This window comes from Phoca vitulina, unplaced genomic scaffold (genome assembly GCF_004348235.1).
Source record: "Phoca vitulina isolate PV1807 unplaced genomic scaffold, GSC_HSeal_1.0 scaffold21, whole genome shotgun sequence".
Lineage (NCBI taxonomy): Eukaryota > Metazoa > Chordata > Mammalia > Carnivora > Phocidae > Phoca > Phoca vitulina.
In genome coordinates, this window is record NW_022589724.1 from 12,704,209 (window position 1) to 12,719,559 (window position 15,351).

General features: G+C 42.4%; 1 protein-coding gene across 1 annotated transcript in view; it reads right to left on the reverse strand.

The window, feature by feature from the left end:
* SUSD1 (sushi domain containing 1) overlaps window positions 1-15,351 on the reverse strand; it is a 130,684-nt gene that overhangs the window by 100,971 nt on the left and 14,362 nt on the right. Inside the window, exons 3-5 of the mRNA XM_032418985.1 lie at window positions 14,088-14,243; window positions 4,262-4,414; window positions 3,409-3,588 (exon numbers count right to left, since the gene is read on the reverse strand). Coding sequence (XP_032274876.1) covers window positions 3,409-3,588; window positions 4,262-4,414; window positions 14,088-14,243 — 489 coding nt within the window. The remainder of the gene's footprint in view (window positions 1-3,408; window positions 3,589-4,261; window positions 4,415-14,087; window positions 14,244-15,351) is intronic.

Sequence of the window (15,351 nt, forward strand, 5' to 3'; positions counted from 1 at the left end):
TACTGCGAGAACCTCAAAAGGTGAAGAGTTGACTCCACAATAATACATATTCTTCGGGGTGGGTCCCGGACCATGCTGTGTAACCCTGTAACTGTGTCCTCCCAGGCCCTCCAGCTTTTCCTTGGCGCCTCCCACCTCCAGCACTCACAAGGGTTGCTTCCATATGGAATCTGCCTTCTAGAAAGTGCTTTGGGTCCTCATCTTGATACATAAACTGGTGACACGAGGTAAGTCACCTCCTCTCTCTGGTTCTTAATGGGAAATAATACCCACTATTCGTTGTAAATAGAATATACGTGAAATGAGAAACAACCTATTAACCACCTCAGAAGGCATTTCAAAAGATCAGATGAGACAATGTCTACAGAAAACCTTGTCAACCTTAAAGCGCTGGCCACCTTTAGAGAAGCAGGCTCTGCTATTAGTAGACGTTAGAAACCACGGCCCATCCTCATTAACCAACTCAAAGGAGAAACCCTGAGGCCCGCTCGGATGGGGACCCATGTCACGGGGTCCTGGCCATGGCGGCACAGCCTCCAGGGACCCGGGAATCAAGGAGGAGGCAAACAACGGGATCCACCAACTGCACCTTCTCTGGTAGGGCAGTCTGTGAAATGGGACACCAAAGCTGGGTCTGTAACACACAGCTGCTCCCTTTCCAAGGACCTGCTCCTCAGCAACATCCAAGTTCACAGTTTGCTAGTGTTGTTAGCAGAATTCCCAATTCCTGTGGCTTTATACCTCCGGGCTGAAAATACCATGCCGGCTGGCGTGTGGCCCGGCTTCTGGAGCCCCAGGATGATGAAGGATAAATACGAAGGGGTATGCTCAGAGGAGCAGACACAGCCTTGAGACGTGGCCATGTGGTGACGTGGGGGAGGAGGAGGAGGGTGTCAGCAGGCAGACAGAGCAGTTATTAGAGGAGGGAAAAAAGAAGTGAAGATCTTCCAAATAACAGTTCTTTGGGGAATGTAACAAGTACTCTCCTCTAAATTAACTTTCTCCATTCTCAGTCCAATAATCCAGATGACTACTGGTTCTCGAAGTCACACAAACTCTTTTATTGGGGTTTTCCTATATAAATCCTTAGGGAGTTCTTTGATATGCATTATGGCACATTTTCATCTAAGTTCTGCATTTTAATTGATCCACTGAAAGATAATGTGAGAACTAAAATGTACTTTTAGAATTTCTTAACCCCCAGGATGATAATTAACTATTAAAATGTGTTTAGAGCCTGAATCGCAAATCAGAACAGCACAAGAATTAACTTAGCCAAGCACATCACTGAGATTTCCTAGCTATGCAGTAAATTCAGTGAAAACTGTTTCCTTTTTTCCAAAATGGAAACAGCTTTGTTACTTTGTCTAATGCGTTTAAAATTCTTTCAGTACAGAAAGAATACCAAATGTGAAAGTCATCCAGGATCCCCCCCAGTGGAAGTTACCACTGGTAAACATATTTTGATGTATCACCTTCTAAACTTTTGTAAGCATATATGTGCATATGAGCTTTTTCAAAATTCATGTCATGTTATTCATATAGTTGATAACTCAGTAATATACTGTTAAGGCTAACCTATGTCAATAAAAATTATTTTCCAATGTATTTTTATGGGCTACATAATATTCCATTTCATGTATATGCCATGATTTATTTAACCAATCTCCTATTGACAGACATTTGGGATTGTTTCCAATATTTCACTTATAAACAACTACAACTACAGAAAATTATAAATATGAGTGCTTTCTACTTCTCTCCATAAATAAGTTTGAAAATCTGGATAAAATAGATGATTTTCTAGGAATATGTAAATTACCAAAATGGACACCAAAAAGGATAGGAAACTTAGACCAGTAAGTATAGGATTTTTTAAAATAGCCCAAGGACTACCTCTCCAAAAAAGCCACATCCAGATAATTTGCAAGTGAAATCTCCCAAGCCTTTAAAAATTCTATTTAGAGTAGTCCAGAGAAAGAAGAAAGAAATTCTTTCACATTCTTTTTTTAAAATTTAGAATAACACTGACACCAAGCCCAACAAAAATGGCATAGAAAAAAGAAAATAAACCAACCTCACTTCTGAATATCAATGTAAAATTTCTAAATAAAATTTAGCAAATATAATCCAGATAAAAAGAATAAAAAACCAAAGACCCAGAAGACTCCATTCCAAATATTAGTATGTAAGATCATTATCAGAAAATCTAATAATACGACTGCCTTTGGCTCAGGTCATGATCCTGGAGTCTCTGGATCGAGTCCCGCATCGGGCTCCCTGCTTGGCGGGGAGTTTGCTTCTCCCTCTGACCCTCCCCCCTCTCATGTGCTTGCTCTCTCTCATTCTCTCTCTCTCAAATAAATAAATAAAAAATCTTTAAAAAAAAAAAAAAAAAAGAAAATCTAATAATATAACCTTACCATATGACTTGTTTAAAGCAGAAACATATGATCACTCTAACACATGTCTAAAAGATGTGATAAAAGTAACTCATTTCTGATTTTTTTTTAAGCCCTAGTAAAGTGAGAATAGGTAGAGGTTTCCTTAAGATTATGTCAGTCCAGGGGTGCCTGGGGGCTCAGTTGGTTGAGCATCGGACTCTTGATTTTGGCTCAGGTCATGATCACAGGGTCCTAGGATCAAGCCCCAAGTCAGGTTCTGAGCTCAGCACGAAGTCTGCTTGAGATTCTCTCTCTCCTTCTCCCTCTGCCACTCCGCCCCGACGCACGCACATGAGCTTTCTCTCTCTCTCTCTCAAATAAATAAATAATTAAATAAAATCTTAAAAAAAAAAAAAAAAAAAAAGAATACAACCTCTGAAACCAGAATTCCTGGGTTCAAGTTCGGCTCTATCACTAGCTGTATGACCTTGAACAGATTACTTCATTTCTCCATGCCTCACCTTTCTCATCTGTAAAATGGGATAATAATAGTACATACTCATAGGGATCCTGTAGGGTAAGTGCTTAGAACAGCACCTGGCACATAGCACTGGATTAGTGTGCATAAGAATATAAGTAGATATCCATAACATCAAAGAGCCAAGACCACGAACAAATAATGAAAAACTAAAACCATTGCCATGAAAGTCATGACTAAGGAAAGAGTACTCAAAGTCAACACTACTAATTAAATTGTTGTTCTGAAAATACTAACCAAGTGGGTCAATCAGGAGAAACCTAACTTTTATAAATGTAGAAAAATAAAAGATGGAATTAACCATGATTTGCAGATGATAACTATTCCTGAAAATACCAAGAGAATCAACTGAATGCCTATTAAGGACAACAGAAATTTACTGCATCTATTTCATTCATTCACTACCCTAAAGAGAAATTTAGAGAGAACTATGAAAACAATCTCAAAATGCCAGAAGCTGGGAACCTGAACCTTTTGAAAACTCACCTTGGCAATTTAATTTTGGGGACTCCCATGTGCCCAAGGCTGTGCAGCTTGAAACTGTATCTTCTGAGCCACTGAAAAATCCTTCTCTGCAAGCATAACGAACCTGGCTGCCAAGCCTAGAAGTATAATTTCCGACGATAAAGCCATCTGGGACCTCAGGAGGGGTGCCACAGTCTATTTCTGAAAATAAATTAACGTCAAATTCATTAGTATGTAAATATGAATTTTCAAAACTCATCATCTCTCTCCACCCCTACCCCATCATTCCCTTTCCCTCCACACACACCTGAGCGATATTTTACATAGACTGGTTCATTTCCATTTTGACTTCTGGGCATGTTTCCAATGATTGTCTCTATTCAACCTTCTGGCCTTCCATAGGAATAGCATCTACACACGCACAAAGCTGATGGGATTTGGCAGTCAACCTTCACTAATTCACACTAGTTAAAGAGAAGCCTACCCCAGCGAAGTAAAAAATTTGAATTGCAAAATACCTTCAGATATATATGGCTTTGTAGTTTTCAGAGTCACTTTTCTGTTGCTGGTCCTTACCAGGGCAGCTATGTTTACTATCTAAAATCAGGTTTAATAGGAGAATATCTATTAACTACTAAAAATCCCAGAAGTTTACTAATTGTAGCTTTTAAAAAAAAAAAAATATGAGATAGCCAGCCCCTTCTATCTTGTAATATTGACTTTATTTCATAGGTTGTACAGATGCACAAAGGAATAGATAATCTCCACTCATATCCCCAACACAGACCCCACAGATGCAGGCTCAGAGCAGGAGAAAGTCATCTGAGAACAGAATCCGACTTTCAGAAAACTCCTTTCTTTGGCAGAAACCCACCTGTGCATGACGTGGCATCTCTGGTCGGGTGGAAAGGCTCGGGTCCATTCTTTGGCAAGTATCCATCCATACAGTAGCATTCGAAACTTCCATAAGTGTTCACACACCGTCCTCCTTGCTTGCACAGGCCGGAAACCTCACATTCATCTACATCTTGAGACCCAGATATAAGAAGGGAGAGAAAAAACAGAAAAAGGGAAACACAGGGGCATTGGAACAGCCATTTCTCACATTCTCAATCTACCCTTACAAAAATGGATGCGTTTGTTTGCAATGGCATCATGAATTTTATTTCATTCTTCAAAGATTCTTTTCATATACGCTTTATGCCATCGGTACTAAAAGGTGTTCAATAAATCCTTGTCAATGTGTTTTGGAAATTTACGAAAACCAACAACCATCACGAACTCTCTGACACCCAACAAAATGAGCCCAAAAAAAGTATGCTGAAAAAATTCAATCACTACAAAATAAGGATGTCCTCTACCTCATACTAAAATACCTGAAGGATGGGGCACTTGGGTGGCTTAATCTGTTAAGCGTCCAACTCTTGGTTTTGGCTCAGGTCGTGATCTCAGGGTCATAAGATCAAGCTCCTCATCGGGCTCCATGCTGGGCGTGAAGACTGCTTAAGATTTTCTCTCTCTCTCTCTCCCTCTTCCCTGCCCCTCCCCGTCCCTCTCTTTAAAAAAAATAAATAAATAAATACCTGAAGTAGAACTCCAAATATAAAACAATTTAAACCAGAGTGAAAAATGCTTTCTAGCTCATGAGCATAGGATGGTGAGGCAGGTAGTAAAAGGAAAATTCAGAAGGGTCTCACTAATTTTACCAAGATTACAAGAACTTAAGACGAGCTTCGAGAAGAAAAAGACATGCCCCTTGGCAGACTTTTCCCCTAGACCTCCAAAAGTATCAGGTACAGCGGTAAAAACCACACAGTAATTCAGAGACTGGAGAAGAAACCTCTCTGCCAGTTAGCAGATTTTTTCCCTTAGAAATGACTTAGAGAACAAAACTAAAACTTTAGGAATTCCATTAGAGCCATACAAACACCAATTTCACCTAGAGAAAAAAAATACCTTAAGTGAAATGGGACTTTTCCCAGGACACTTACAAGAACCATGGCGGGGGGCAGGGGGCAGGGGAGCAAAGAACAGGGAGTAGCAAGACTGAAGGAATCCTGGTTGTTACCAGGCTCCAGGATTTTAAAGGCCGGTAATTTTGGAAGGACCAATATAAAATGGCCAGTATTCTATTTTGCCAGGTAAAGAGCGTTTTGTTTTGTTTTGTTTTCCAAAACCTACTAACACCATAATTTCACAAAAGAAGGAAGAAAATATCAGAACCCTTTTAAATTTGTGATTTTATTAAAATTCACTATAGTCTCCTTTTTGTGTGGTTTCTGGTCTTGACCAATGAACTCCTCATCACTCACTGATTATTGTTTAGGAGGCAGTGATTCACTGAATTGCTGAAAGAGCCCATACAAGCTAACAATTCTGATAAACCTACGGCTTTAATGCAGCAAACTTTGAGGAAAATCTGGGAGATGATCTCTAAAGATGGTGGCCATCTCGTGGGGATTCAAGCGGGGAATCCATTCCACCACCACCCCCCCGGGTTGGTCTCGAGACTTGCTTTGGACAACAGAATGCAGCAGAAGTTAATGCTACGCCTTCTGTGAACCTAATCTTGGAAACGACTGGCAGCTTCCTCTCTCCCTCTGTTGGAATACAGTGGCCATGCTGGAAGGAAATCCAAGCTATCAAGCTTGGGAGAGAAGTCACTCAGGGGACACCCTGAAGTTGAGACGCCACGTGAAGAGAGAGACCACATGGAAAACTAAGGTGTCCTGGCTGATAGCATCAAGGCCCTAGAACGTGAGAGAGACCTTCTTTTACCTACCGGCCCAGCCCAGCCACCAGCTGAATGTTTCCACATGAGTGAGAGAACCACCTAGCCATGGAACTGTGAGTACTAATAAATTGCTGTTATAAGCCATTAAATGGGGTGGGGGGCTGGGGCGGGAAGTACCATTATGCAGTAATAGATGACCAAAACACTCTTGACATATGAAGAGATGCAGGAGTCCAAATGAGATTAAGAGGATACTGTAATCGGGTGCCTGGCTGGCTCAGTCGGTAGAATGTGTGATGCTTGATCTCAGGGTTGTGAGTTCAAGCCCCACACTGGGTGTAGAGATTACTTAAAAATAAAATCTTAAAAAAAAAAAAGAGGATACTGCAATCAATGAAAAAAAGAGGGGAACTTCTGAAAAAAACAATGAGATCTTGGAAATTAAAAGCAAAATATGAACGCCAAAAATAAAAACCAAATAGAGGCACTGAATAATAGGTTGGTTGCTGCTGGAAAATAAATTTGCAAATTCCAACTTAAAGAATTCTCCAAAAACACATAGAAAAGGAAATTATATGAGACAGAAGCTATAGGACAATAAACAATATAAGGACAGATCCAAAATATGTAATATTCACTTAAGAGGAATTGCAGGGGGCACCTGGGTAGCTCAGTCAGTTAAGTGTCTGACTGTTGGTTTTGGTTCAGGTCATGATGCCCGGGTCGTGGGACTGAGCCCCAAGTCAGGCTCTGTGCTCAACATGGAGTCTGCTTGAGATTCTCTCTCCCTCTGTCCCTCCCTCTCGTGTTCACTCTTTCTCTCTCTCTCTAAACTAAAATAAATCTTTATTAAAAATTAATATCAAAGGGAAAACTTCCTCTGCTTATGTATTCACTTCCAAACAGCCTTTTGAGGTAACAGGCATTAATGTTGAAAAGTGAAAGTCATTCTGAATTTCATGGAATAAAAGAAAATCTATGAAATGAGAGAGAAAGGAATGGTTATCTATGAAGAAAAGAACACCAACCTGACCTAGGATTTCTTGTCTGAAACACCAAATAGTAATGGAATATTTACAGAGTTCTAAGGAAAAGGGAGCAAGACACAGTACTATAGTTAAGTCAACGAATGACATTTTAGAACATGAAGGATCTCAGAAATCATACTATTGACATTTATTTTTTTTTAATTTTTTTTTTTAAGCAGACTCCACACCCAGCACGGAGCCCAACTCGGGGCTCAAACTGAGAACCGTGAGATCAAGACCTGAGCCAAGATCAAGAGCTGGAAGCTCAACCAACTGAGCCACCCAGGCACTCCCTGACATTTCTTTTCTGAAAAAGATTTTGAAAAATATTCAAGCCAGTGAAAAACATCAGAATAAATAATGTCAAGAAAGAGAAAACATAATTTAAAACAAAACAAAGAGGTAAGAAATGAAACCAATAAAAACTCAGTTAAACAACTGTTGATAACAGGGCGCCTAGGTGGCTCAGTTGGTTAAGCGTCTGCCTTCAGCTCAGGTTATGATCTCAGGGTCCTGGGATTGAGCCCCACATCAGGTTCTCTGCTCAGCGGGGAGTCTGCTTCTCGCTCTCACTCTCCTTCTGTGCTCTCCCTCTCTCTCTCTCTTTCTCTCAAATAAATAAATAAAATCTTTTAAAAAAAACACAGTTGTTGATAATAAAATCATGGAGTTTTGGGTAATAGTTAACAGGATTCTCAAAATATAAATAATATGAAATAAAATCAATCTCAATCCAGCACAAACTTTAGAGATGATTTCAACCCTGCAGGATCCAACATGTGTTCCTAGAATTGGATCCATCATTTTAGCTTATCAAGATTCTGTATTCCAAGTGGGAGTTTGTAATCATCTTCCAGCCTGCCCATTTGCCCCAGGCTCTTCAAAAGACAGTGAGTGGGAATAAATGGAATTTTCTGTAGACTTCTAAAAACAGGCAGTACCAGTACTACAGGGCAAAAATGTGGCTAGGTAGCAATGGTAGGGAAAAAGACGGAGTTTTTAGATACTGATCAGCTCTGTATGAGTCACCACAGTCATTAATCACCTTGCTTTGTGTCCAGTCATTCAACAACCTAATAAAAATGATTGTTATAACGAGTGCTAATCCCAGGGACTCTTGTATGTCATCTGACACATGGCGGCCACTGTTCTACACACTTCATTATTTTTTACTAATTATTTTCATCTTATTCTGCACAATAACCCCATGAGGTAGATGCTATTATTATCCCCATTTTACAAAGGAAGTACATGAAGCACAGAGTGGGTAAGTAAGTACACTGAAATCACACAGGTTAAGTGGTGGGAAAGCCAGAGTTGGAAACCAGGTATGTGGCCCCAGGACCACACCCTTAACCACTAGCCACACTGTCTCCCCCACTACAGTCACATGGTACCAGCATCCAATCGATAATTCCATCTTGTCCACAGACAATGTCAAAGATATCCATTGTCTTAATGAAGTCTAGAAGTACCTACCATCTATCCCTGAGATCGGTGACATGATTTTTGACTTTTAATGCCCTGCTACCTCTTAATGTTCACAAACCGTCCCTTTTCTAACCTATTCTAGAATCTTGGCTGGGTAAACATATTAAGCTCATTAGAATAACTTCTCCATGTGGTGGATTCCATGGGGCCTCCAAGGTTAGAACATGTTTGCTTGGGAAGGAAAAACGCTCTGAGCAACTGAGCAACCTTATTAACATACCTAACTAATCGAGGGGGAAATTTTCCCTTGTCCCATTGTACATACCGGACTATTTAACTTTATCCACAGCCAGAACAATTCCTTGCCAGAAAGTAGCAAAACTAGGCAGGACATGCTGACCTGGTCCCAGGGCCAGGCTATTTCATCTAATAGCCTCGGTTTGAAAGTCAAACAGACCCAGGTTTGAGAACTGATTCTGCTACTTATTAGATGTACTCAGGTCTGTTCCTTAACCTTTCTAAACCACTTTTGTAAAATGAAGCTAATTAGGTCCTCGATGCATGTGGGCTAATACATGAATGGGCCTTGCCTCTCTACTGACTCAGTTCTCCCTGCAGCACAAGCCACTCCTTCAGAGCCTGCACCTAACCCTCAGTGTGACCATGAGCAACGCCCTTGCACGCACACACACACACACACACACACTCTCATGGGTTTCTTGGCTGAGGTCTGGGGAGCGGCCCCATGGCTTGCCCCCCTGGATCTGAATGCTCTTGGCCCGAATCTGAAAATTCATCTGGAGGACCCTTAGCTAGAACAGGAGTGTCCAAGAGGCAAGGGTTTAGCTTCGGCAGCCGTGCCAGACAGGCGAGTTTCTGAACGCCCCATTACACGCAAGCTCTTGCCTGCAGGAGCCTTTAAAATCTGAAGACTCAGAATGGACTCAGCAATAAAAGTGCACTGAAGAATTGTCACATTCATGAAAATGCTCTCACAGCCTGCTCTTCTCCCTGTAGCCAACTAATTACTAGTTCCTGCCGACTCCATGCAGGTGACACAGAAATGACTTCCTCACATCTTGGGAAGTAACGTTACTGTTTTTTTCCTGCCATCTTGCGTCCTCAAATGCCAAGTTCAGCTAAGAAGTCTGCATCTTAAGAAGCCATATTTAGAGGGACAGAAACACCCATTTAAAATCAAGACCGTTAAATTCGCATCATTCATTGCTAATGTCCAGTGTTGGCAAAGATGTGAAGACATGAAGACCTTCATGAAATGACTAGTGAGAGAGAATACTGGTGTGAACCTTTTGGAAGACAGTCTGGCACGATGTACCAAAAGTAACAATGTGTAGGTACACCTTCGACACAGAAATTATTTTCCAGACTTTATAACAAGGAATATAATTATCTGTAAGGATGTAGGTACAAGGATGTTCATTATAGCATTTCTTATGATAGCAAAAAAAAAAAACAAAAACAAAAACAAAACAACCACAAGAGGGGAAAAAATAATCAGTTAAGTAACACAGTACAGCCACATAATAAATTCCGTGTAGTTAATATATAAGGAATTATATGTCTATCTCTGTATTACCTTTTAAGTGTTATAGTTTATACTTAAAAAGTACTGATCTTTTTTTTAAAGATTCATTTACTTATTTATTTGAGAGAGAGAGAGTGGGGGAGGGGCAGAGGGAGAGACTCTTCAAGCAGACTCCCTGCTGAGCATGGAGCCCAACTCAGAGCTCAATCTCACAGCCCATGAGATCATGACCTGAACTTAAATCATGAGTCAGACACTTAACCGACTGAGCCACAAAGGTGCCCCCAAAAATGTACTGATCTTAAGTGTACAGTTCATGAGTTGTGAAAATCTCGTACAAACCATGTAGCCAACATCCAAAACAAGAGATAGAACATTCCATCATCCAGCAAGTTCCCTCATGTTTCTTTCCAGCCAATCCTCACCCCCAAACAACCATTTATTTTTTGAAAAGAAAGATTTTACTTCTAAGTAATCTCTACACCCAACATGGGGCTCAAACTCACAACCCCAAGATCAAGAGTCACATGCTCCACCGACTGAGCCAGCCAGGCGCCCCAAATAACCACCTTTTGATTTCTATCACTATAAATTATTTTTGCCTGTACTTTACATAAATGGACTCTCCTAATGCATTTAAGGGAAGGGTGCTTTGGTTTAACCATCTTCTGATTCAGAGTCTTTGACCTCTCTCTCCTTCCTAGGAGCTGGAGCACTAGTGGGGGCCTGAAGCCATCACCCACCACCATTAGAGACCTAACTAAGCAGGAGTCAAGGGGATCCCACAGGGAAAATAGTCAAGAATGAGCAGTGCTCTGGGAAGTGGGAAGCAATAACCCCCAGGACACTCTTCCTTAGGTTTATCTTTCCTTATTTCTTCCTTCTTTCAGGGTAGTAAAAAATGACACTTTTGGAGTAAAACCCAGCTAAAACAAAGGATTAGGATTTGGGGAGCAAAATCCCACTTGGAGAGAGCACTGAGAGAAACCACAGGACAGCTGCAAGTCCATTGAGCAATACCCCACACAGAGCCAGCAGAATCCCAGCAGGACTACACGTTTGTGTCTGAGCCCACAGCAGGCTGCTCCAGGACCTGAAACAACAGGGCAGCTGAGAAGCTTGTGAGCAAAGGCTCACAGGGAAAACAGGCTCCTGACCTGGGAGAGGGATTTACATCCAGGAACGAAGGTGTTTACTTCACCACAGGCAGACCTATGGGGTACAGGCTCTGAGCAGAAGGTTCCAGACACTGATGAAGGGCAAGGCATTCACTCTCTCTAGGTTCTTTTTTTTCCCCCCCATTTCCTAGTCAAGGCTGAAATGCTGTTACATTTCTCTAGAAGAAATGGCATCAGGCCCCTGATACTGCAGAAATGAGCTGACGAAAAAGAAGGCTGCAGCCGCCGTCAGATTCAAGATGGATTCCCAAGACTTGGGGAATTCAAAGGCGAAAAAAGGCATTTTGCAGTTCTCAGCAGACCTGGTAGGGCCACGCCTCCTTGGAATGAGGCTGGCAGGGAGGTGACAGCCCCAGGCCTGCTCCCACACCAGTTTCATCTCTCTCCCACCCTCCTCACGCTGGAAACGCCACTGAAACTCTCCCTCTGCCAAGCTGCCAGGAGCCCCAGAACTTGTTTGGGGGCAGCCCAGGGGACGGGGCCAGGACATCTGCAAGCTCTCCGGAACTAGAACCCTTGCAACTGCATCGTCATCTCGTTGGGGACATCCAAAGAGGCCCACCTGCAAGCAGCTCTGAAATCTAGCTCAGACTCTGCTAAGTACAACCAACACCTGGTCGCAGGAGTTCTTGGAATTCCGGAACCAGGATTCAGATCCTGTGGTTCCAGACAAACACCGGATAACCGCTGAGACCCCAAAACGTGCTAAGCCTCTGCCCCAGCTGAAGTTCACTGCTGTTCCTGTGGCAAGTGTGATGCTTAGAGACACTCAGTATCATCGAGAAAAGTCCCCCATCAGCTTTTACGAAGTGATAACCCGAGACCTCAAAAGGAGAGGTCACGAGAATGACTGCCCTCAGATACGGGCCTTCTTTTGAAGTGATGGAGGTATTCTGAAATTAGATAGTGGTGGTTGTTGCACAACTTTGTGAATATACTAAAAACCACTGAATTGTATACCTTGACAGAGTGAATTTGATGGCATGTGAATTATATCTCATTAAAAAAAAAAAAGGGGGGGTCACTAAATAATTACAACAAGTAGAAGAAAGAGAAGCAGAGTCAAGATCAAGATTTTGTTCCGGGAAGACTGGCTCTTATTAGGCTGACATCTCTTTGGCCCTTGCATAAAATATTTCTTTCTTCTTCTCCTCCTCCTTCTTCTCCTCCTCCTTCGTATTTTTTTTAAAGTCAAATGCATCCTTGGGAACTCGAGTGATAGATACAGTGATAAACGTTTTTCCCCAGCAAACTCCCGCAGCCTTGAAAACACAATTTCGGGTATCGTGTCCTCCAGAAAGTTCCCGGATCCCTTCCCCACTTCCAAGATAAGAGCCCCCAGGGACTCCAGACCCCCTAAGTGCCCTTTGCTCCCCTATGACTAGCACCTTATACTGAAATTAGCTGTCTGCCCTCAGCTCCCACTGGCACCACCTTGGCACATGAGAGGTATGTGAGAAATGTGTCCTGAACGAACTCAACACCCTATCACCATCTTGTCGGGCTTCTTAAAAATGGGCACGTGATGGGATGAGCACTGGATGTTATACTGAACCGATGAATCGTTGAACATTATGTCAAAAGCCAATAATGTACAATACCTTGGCTAATTGAATTTAAATTAAAAAAATTTTTTTTAATTCATACTTTTTTTTAACGCATCTACTTTAATTCTGCAGCACTGTACTTCTGCAACCATATAACAAGCCATTTGCTACCAGAAACAACAGTGTATCATAAAACGTTTTCTCAGAGGAAATGCAGTTCATTCATGCCAAGAATAAATCAAGTGGACCCCGTGAGGGATTTCTACCTTGGTACAGGTCAAGAGGGAGAATGAATCAGAGCATCAGAATCCGTGCTTCCTGGTGGGTAAGGAGATAAAACATGTTCTCCTCTCCCTTCCTTTTCCCCGAAAACCTTTAAATATCACAAAGCTTTTAAGCAGAGTCATTAAGTCTATGCAAAGCCATCCCAGAACCAGTCTTTTCCTGCCTTTCCTCTTCCTTACTGTTCCTAGATTTTCTTAGAAAACCAAAGAGCTATAATGTCATGACATGCTGTACACAAAGTTCAGCCAAGAGTTTCAGGGCCCACTGAAAATTAGGATTTTGCCCACCCATTGTATTCAACCAACATGTGCCCAAAGCGTCAGAGCTGCTGAGATCCAAAACATTGCTCTCCTTGCCCCGCTGATTCCTCTGAGAGGTAAGCCCCATCTCTAACCCAGCACCACTCTGAGCTCCCGGAAGCCAACATCACAATGCCCGTCCCCTGGGCCCTTAGTGCGCAGTGTGCACCATGGGGAGCGCCAGAGTCACCCCAAGAACACCCCAGCTGGAGTTACAGAAACCTGCAGATGGTACACCATCTCTGAGAGCCCCTCCTTGTTTGGTAGAAAAATGTTCAAATGCACAGAACAAGAGAAAGAATATTCCAGTGAACTCCCACAGACCCACCCCCCCCCAAGACTGAACAACTCACAGTTTGTCAGTTAAGATCCTTTAGAGATCATAATAACACTAGATAACTCATAATACCCCTAGATACTTCAGCATGCATCTCCCAAAATGAGAATATCATCCCCAGTATCACGATGCCGTGATGCCAGCTAACAAAAGTAACAACAGTTTCCTAACACTAACTAATACTCAAATTTCCCTCATGGACCTTCTGAAAGGAGAGTCCCTCCCTTAAATGACACCCTGTCCCGGCCCTGCCCTCTCCCTCCTCCACAGGCCAGACACCTGTCCTGCCATCATGGCGGCCCCCTCCTCGAGTACCTGTGCAAAAGCTGCCATCATTGGGAATGAATGTTTTGTTGTTGTTTGTGGCTCGATATCCTTCTAGGCAAACACAGTAAAAGCCTCCGAGCGTGTTGTGGCAAGATGTGTGGTTTCCGCAGACCACAGTGGCTCCAAACTGGCACTCGTTTTTATCTGTTGAAACGTTGAGACAACACACAGAAAGGGCTATCAATCCATACCATGTTCAGCAACCCAGACTGTTCTCCTGTGCTATAGACTCGGGAGTTGCTATTCCGTGACAACATCTCAAGGGTCTATTTCCCCAGCCTCTTTTCTTTTCACGATGCTTCTCAGACTGCAGGGCATGGGTCCCTGGTAGTCGTGCGCTAGGTGTATATGAAACCACAAGAGAGGGGCCCCTGGGTGGCTCAGTCAGTTAAGCAGCCAACTCTTGATTTCGGCTCAGGTCATGATCTCAGGGTCATGAGATTGAGCCCCACATTGGGCTCTGCGCTGAGCACGAAGTCTGCTGAAGTTTCTCTCTCCCTCCATGCCCCCCTACCGCCCGCACACTCACGCTCACTCTAAAATAAATAAATAAAATCTTAAAAACACACACACAAGAGAAACCCAACATCTCTAATCTGAACATCATCTTATTTGAAGATTGGGAGAAGGGGACTGCACATTCCGCCATCAACCGTGTTAATCTGTCATTATATACTATTCCAGCTCTGTCTTCCAAGCTGCATACTGTGATTCTTTTTCAATTTCTCCATATTCAAAAAGATCTTGTGAGAGAAACAAATCCAGGAGCATCCCATTTTTCCAGCTCAGCTAGCCATTCTCTTGCTTTTTTCATGAAAGGCAGACTAGGACGATTGTGCATCCAGTGATTAACCGGAAAATTTGTTACTTCTGAGTTACCAGGAAACACAATGGAATTAGTGCTTAAGCCTCATCCGGGAGCAGAGCTAATATTGTGGCAGGAACAGCTCCTGCTAATCGTCAATGACCCATGTGAATAATATTAGTCACCCAGTGAGAAGGAGCTGAAGTATACGATGCCTGATGAGTCTGCAGAGGCCTGACCTGAGTATTTCTAATTCAGTCATTTGACATAGATGTCAAATGAAAGTAAATCTCCCTCCTGTCTCTGTCCTGTAGCTCAGGGCTTAGCAAACTTTTTCTGTGATGGGCCCATCATAGGTCTCCGGTGGCAAGTGTTCACCCATGCTTTTGGAGCACAAAGTAACCCCAGACAATAAGTAAACAAATGAGCAATGTTGTCTTCTAATAA